Raw genomic sequence first — 7,020 nt, 5'->3', positions numbered from 1 at the left:
ACAGCTGATTGAGGACGGCGTCCCCTAACGCCGTCACCTCAGCGAGCTTGCAGAACTCCCTGGCGTACTCGTAGAAGGGGAGATCGAGGCGAGCTAGGGCGGCGATGCGAGCGGCAATTTCCATCGCCGCGGGGGAAACCAGGAAACAAAAAACTTTCAAAAAACATTTAAACATGGGAAAGGAAGGCACATGAGGAAAACAACCACAAAAAACTTGAGTCTGACAAGTTGACTATAAGCCACTTGAATTAAATTTTTATTTTTACATTCTGCAATATAGGATTAAACAAAATAAAATAGTACTTAAACACATCTTTGCATTTAAGACCAGTTGTTACATAAAGCTACTATGCAGCATGAGTATCTGTGAGAGGAGTTGGATGACCAGTAAATCTGTATGTGGGGTTAACCTGTTTTTTTTTTTTTTACCCCTCTCTTTCTCTTACTTTCCTCCCCTTTCTCCTCCCTTTTCCTCAGATCTCCCGGAATCTGGGCAAGATATACAGTGAGATGATATTTGTCAACGGATTCGTGCACTGTGATCCTCACCCTGGCAACGTGCTGGTGCGAAAGTGTCCTGAAAGCAATAAGACAGAAATTGTGTTACTCGATCACGGACTGTATCAGGTAAGACATCGGCCAAGGCTGCCACAGACTCGACATAGAAGCGAATTCATCACATATTACACCCCATTATTCATCCGCTGGCTCCCAGGTCAGCTGTGCACCCAGGCCTGTATGTGCCGCAGCAGACTAAAAGCATTTAATTTAAGTGGCCCTGAAGCTCTAGTGTGTTTTAAGAAGTGCACATTTCCACCTCCCTCTTATTACAAGCAGATATGCAAACACACCGTTACACACTCTCCTGCAGTTCACTCAACTTCTGTTTTCCCAGAAGATGTGGCGGCTCTAAATAAATCCATGGAGATAATGTGGTGATAAATATGATAAAGCCATTCTAGCAGTGACATTTGGTTAGTGTCTTGGTCCAAAACGCTAATTCATGGCATGTCATGTTAAGTTTGCTGAAAGCCATGGGTTGTATCTGCGTTGATTAATTGGAGTGGCAAAATGGTGTAGTCCTAGTGGTATTGCATTGAATTCTGTTTGTCTCAGTGAGGGATTTGCTGGCCTTTAATTTAACCCAAAGCAGTTAATGAGGCCCACAAGAATTCATATTAGCAACTATCAAGTAATCTCATCTGTCTTTCTGTAATACTAACAACATCATGAAACGCAAGTTTCCATTTACTCAGCCGTCTAAGACTCTTGATAGCTTTGGATTATTAGTTTATGCTAATGTTTATCTTTTTTTTATGTTAAACCATTCATAAGTTGTAAGTACACTACCATTCAAAAGTTTGGGTGTCAGTAAGATGCATTAAATTGATGAAAAGTGACGGTAAGAACTTTTAAAAATGTCACAAAAGAGTTCTATTTCAAATAAATACGATATATGCTGTTCTTTTGAGTTTTCTATTAATCAAATAATCCTAAAAAAATTATAATTTCCACAAAAATATTAAGCAGGTCAGCTGTTTTCAACATTAATAAGAAATGTTTCTTGAGCAGCCGATCAGCATATTCGAATGATTCTGAATTCTGAAGGATCGTGTGACACTGAAGACTGGAGTGATGATTTTTACTTTTAAGCATTTGTTCAGACACCTCAAACACTAACAGAACAAGTTGTATCTCTGTCCAAGGTGCTGAACCAGGACTTCAGGTTGGACTACTGCAGACTGTGGCAGAGTTTGATAAAGGGAGACTTGAAAGGCATCGAGCGTTACAGCAGGCGTCTGGGCGCAGGGGATTATATATATATATATATATATATATATATATATATATATGACATTGAGAACAGAAAACATTTGAATAAGTAAGACTAAGGGGAAAAAACAAAAAATAAATAATAATAATAATGTGGTATGCATCTGGAACAGAAGATTTATGTACAAATTTGTGCATTATTTACTGTATATACAGCTGTATAAATAAAAAATTTATATGTATTTACATAACACTTGAGAGAGAGGCAATAATTAGTTATTAAGAAATGAATTACAGGTGGTAATTTCATAGTTAGCTGTTTAAACTGGAGATGGCATGGGGGAAAAACTGTTTTTATGCCTAGATGTTCTTGAGCAGCCGATCAGCATATTCGAATGATTCTGAATTCTGAAGGATCGTGTGACACTGAAGACTGGAGTGATGATTTTTACTTTTAAGCATTTGTTCAGACACCTCAAACACTAACAGAACAAGTTGTATCTCTGTCCAAGGTGCTGAACCAGGACTTCAGGTTGGACTACTGCAGACTGTGGCAGAGTTTGATAAAGGGAGACTTGAAAGGCATCGAGCGTTACAGCAGGCGTCTGGGCGCAGGGGATCTCTATCCTCTGTTCGCTTGTGTCCTCACCGCCCGTTCCTGGAAGTCAGTAAATGTTGGCATCAGCCAGACACCTGTCACTCATTCTGAGGTAATCTATAAGCATAGGTGAGACCTTTTATTTTGCATGAATTTTGGGTATTTTGACCAGGTCTACAACAGACACTATCAATATGTAGTTTTTACACACCTACCCATTCTTTATTATTACTATTTTCCACATAAAATAACACAAAATATTATGTAGTGATCCAAAAAATTCTTACATTTTAGCTAAACCAAAGTAGCCACCTTTTAAACATTTTTGAAGGAGTCCTGTGAATGCTGGACAGTTTTTCCTTCATTAGCTGGTCCAATTCATACATGCTTAGATCCATTTATACATAGGCACAATATATATTTGTCTATAAAATTAATCTGAAGCACTTAAGTATAATCGTTTGAGCTTCAGTTGGTTTTTAAGATCACAATAAACAAAAGCTTTTTAGGAGCTCTTGGTACAAATATATATATATATATACAGTGGGTACGGAAAGTATTTATATATATATATATATATGACATTGAGAACAGAAAACATTTGAATAAGTAAGACTAAGGGGAAAAAACAAAAAATAAATAATAATAATAATGTGGTATGCATCTGGAACAGAAGATTTATGTACAAATTTGTGCATTATTTACTGTATATACAGCTGTATAAATAAAAAATTTATATGTATTTACATAACACTTGAGAGAGAGGCAATAATTAGTTATTAAGAAATGAATTACAGGTGGTAATTTCATAGTTAGCTGTTTAAACTGGAGATGGCATGGGGGAAAAACTGTTTTTATGCCTAGATGTTCTGGTGTACAGAGATCTGTAACGTCTGCCTGAGGGGTGCAATGCAAACAAGTTGTGTCCGGGGTGAGACGGGTCTGTGATGATGTTACCTGCCCGTTTCTTCACTCTGGAGTTGTACAAGTCCTGAGGGTTGGGCAGGTGCACACTAATTATCCTTTCAGCTGTTCTAACAGTCCGTTGCAGTCTTCTAATATCTGATTTGCTGGCTGACCCAAACCAGACAGTTATTCAGTAGAAGTGCAAAGAACCAACTCTATAACAGCTGAGTAAAACTGTGTCATCTGCGCCTGTGGAAGGTTGAACTTTTTCAGTTGAAAAAAGGAAGTACAACTTCTGCTGGGCCTTTTTCACTATGGAGTCAATGTGATTGTCCCACTTTAGGTCCTGCGAGAAGGTGGTGCCCAGGAATATGAATGACTCCACTGCTGCCACAGTACTGTTCATGTTTCATGTTTTTTTTTTTTTTGGTAAAATGAATCAAAAAGTAATGGACATCATTTGAAAGGTGTATTTTCAAACTTGAAAGTATTGCTAAAATAACTTGTGTGCTTCCTGGACATATACATTTAGAGAACTTGTTCTAACGTATTGTGCTCCCTTTAAATTCACTCTTAAATTGTCTTTATTTGGTCTTAAAAAGGTCTTCAGGTCTCCTTCATAAAACCTGCAGAAATCCTCCTAAATCAATTTTCATGTATTTAGATGTGATTTTCAGAATTTTCAAAACTCTTATGTGGAATTTTTCTTTACCGAAATTTTGTTTTTGTTTTTTTCCGCAGGAAGACTTTTTGTCAGCTGAACAATCAGTATGTTGTTAAACAACAATGCAATCCATTAAATGCACTGTACTTCTATTTGTCAGACTCTGTTCCGTGTTTTGTGGTTGTTTTCCTCATGTGCCTTCCTTTCCCATGTTTAATTTGTCCCAGGTGTTTCCCTTGATTGTTTCATTGCTCCCAGGTGTGTCTCGTCATCCCCTCCTCCTGTGAGTATAAATAGTGTTCCCTGTGTGTGCTCCAGCGTCCGGTTTTGTTCAGGTCATGTTCATGTCATGTCTCTATGTATTGCGTGAGTGTTCCGTGTTCCTTTGTGTAAATTAAAACCCAGTTGGATTGATGTACTCCTCGTCTCTCTCCGTTCCTTGCTTCTGACTCTGCTCAGCAGTGCACCCGTGACACTATTCCTCACAGCCTCATTTTAATTCCTGTCAAATAAGGAACATAAATAAAACATAAGACAGCCCTACTTCTGCCTTATTGAAAAAAACATTAGGGTTGTGAAAACTGAAGTGCTATATTTAATTGCTGATAGTGGTCACAAAGGGCCACAAAAACACCTGTTAACCACATTTCTGAACAAGGTTCACCTGTCCTCTCATTAAAACTGCATAACTAACTGTCCAGGTGACTGGCCTGGTGACCCCGTGGCCAGAGGAGGGCTGTTGGGTCAGTGTGATAGTGGTAGAGGGTTTCTGAAGGCCAGGCCTGGCCGGAGCTGGCCTCTGTGGGGGACGTTTGGCCATCTGGAGGGTGTCGGACATTTATTTATACTTTTATTACATAACCTTATACGGGACGTTTGGGCTGTACAAGCATATTAAATCAGAGCATCTGAGTCTTCACTAACACTAATTGTTACTGCATACATTAAAGCTATCATATTAATATAGGCCTAATATATAATGAATAATTAAATATTAACAAACCCTTTTTTATAAAGCTTTAAGCATTATTGTTGAGTATGCATATTAGAACAGAAGTATTCGGCTTTAGTATAAAAATACACACTAAACTTTATATTATGATTTTTTTTTTCATATAATAACTTGCATATCAATTTATGATAACATTTAAATGGTTTTCTTATAGTTGACTATCATATTAAGGTTTAAACATTATATAAATGTAAATCTTTTCTTTTTATTTTTAATATGCTTAATTTTGTTGATAATAATAATGTAATGGTAATATCTGTAACTATAACTTTATTTTTCTTTCTATAGTACTAAATATTAATAATGTATAATTTCTTAATATAAATAGCTTACTAAATAAAACTAAGCCATTTGAATTGTATGTATTAAAATGTTTACATTTATGTAACGTTTAAATCGTTGTATAAAATATTATATAAAGTTTAGTGTTTTTTATACTAATACTGATTACTTCCTCCTGTTCTAATGTAATATGCATTGTCAATTCTAAGTAAACCATTCAAATTATATTCATTAACATTTTTCGTTTTATCTAAAGTATATAAAACACTGTATAAATCTTAAAGTGTGTTTGTATACTAATGATGAATAATTAATTCTTTTCTAATGTAATATGCATAGTCAACTATAAGCAAGCCATCTTAATTTAATTTTACATCAGTACGTTTGTGAAGATGGATTTATTTTGCTCCATTTAATTTGACAAAACCAAACAGGATACAGTACCAGCGTTTGACACTGTCAGATACAAATGACTATTAGCTGATCTGCTGCTTACTTGCTTTCAGATCCCCATCATTTTCAGGAGTGTTCCACTTAGGCCTATTTAGTCAGTCATCTCAGTGTGCGGCATTTGAGTGCACTTTCCTGCAGGTGGCTTTTCTTCGTAGATTAATTACCCAGAAGCCTTTGCGAGGATAATTATGGCCCGGTCCATGACCACTCGTGTTGGGTGTGCTTTTTTAGCGGGGTATAGTACCTCTTCCCTTCTCTCTCCCCCTCTGAAAGTGTCTGATTCTCCAAGCCGTGCAAAAGTCTCAGCAGCCATTCCTCCCCCCAACATCATCAAATTACCAGGATGTTTTGAAGTAGTCTGGTCTGCCATAATTACAGGCAGTTATAAAGGCGTATTTCACATATACAGCTGTGGCTTTTGCAGAAAGGGAGGCTTTCTCATCTGCATAAGAATGGAGAGATAAGAACATATTGTATTGCCAGCACTGAATAATGGGCGTTAAAAACTACAACAACAGAGCTTCATGCTTTTTTTCAGAAGAGAAGACCAAGAATTCTTGTGTTTGAGTCTATATGTATAAGAAGGTACTTTGTGCAAGGGTTTTATTGATGATTAAGATCAGACTCCAGCAATATCACAACCATTTGTCAAGTACGCATTATTCAGTATTTCATGTAGAAATTAACATAAATACATAAACACTGCCATTCAGAAGTTTGGGATCAGTTAGATTTTTTTTTATTAATTAATTGAAATGGACTATTTCGATTAAATGCTGTTCTTTTAAACTATTCATCAAAGAATCCTGAAAAAAGAAAAAAAAAATCATGATTTCCACAAAAGCATTAAAGGGGTCCTATTATGCTTTTTCACTTTTTCAACTTTAGTTAGTCTGTAATGTTGCTGTTTGAGCATAAAAAAGATCTGCGAAGTTACAAAGCTCAAAGTCCAATTCAAAAGGAGATCTTTTATTTAACAGAAATCACTTTTCAAAAACTACAACGAACGACTCGTTTGGACTACAACACATATTTTCCGGGATTTGTGATATCACAAAGATCGACGAATGGGACGAGACCTGGTTGAGTTGCACTAGAGAAGGCAACGAGTGTTATCACTATGTCGGAGACACGCTAGCTTTCCCAAGGCAGACGAACTTAGAGTGGTAACAATCATCCGGTTTTAAATCGCGCTCAAATTGATTTGATTTTGACGCAATATTTACACTGAAGCTCGCAGGCGGTTATGGTAAGGGGCGTGACATTTCCCGACCAGGCGCCAAGTGCTGCCAATCACAACACACACTGGCCCAGCTAACCAATCACAGCACA

At 36.9% G+C, this 7,020-nt stretch overlaps 1 protein-coding gene across 1 annotated transcript in view; it reads left to right on the top strand.

Moving 5' to 3' along the window:
• The window catches only part of LOC107680795 (uncharacterized aarF domain-containing protein kinase 1-like), a 124,675-nt gene that overhangs the window by 94,567 nt on the left and 23,088 nt on the right, over positions 1–7,020 (top strand). The window contains exons 8-9 of the mRNA XM_016476843.1: positions 478–627; positions 2,286–2,483. Coding sequence (XP_016332329.1) covers positions 478–627; positions 2,286–2,483 — 348 coding nt within the window. The remainder of the gene's footprint in view (positions 1–477; positions 628–2,285; positions 2,484–7,020) is intronic.

This window comes from Sinocyclocheilus anshuiensis, unplaced genomic scaffold, assembly GCF_001515605.1.
Source record: "Sinocyclocheilus anshuiensis isolate Anshui unplaced genomic scaffold, SAMN03320099.WGS_v1.1 scaffold869, whole genome shotgun sequence".
Taxonomy (NCBI): domain Eukaryota; kingdom Metazoa; phylum Chordata; class Actinopteri; order Cypriniformes; family Cyprinidae; genus Sinocyclocheilus; species Sinocyclocheilus anshuiensis.
Note: the sequence above shows the minus strand (reverse complement) of the source record. Positions and strands in the feature narration are given on the sequence as shown.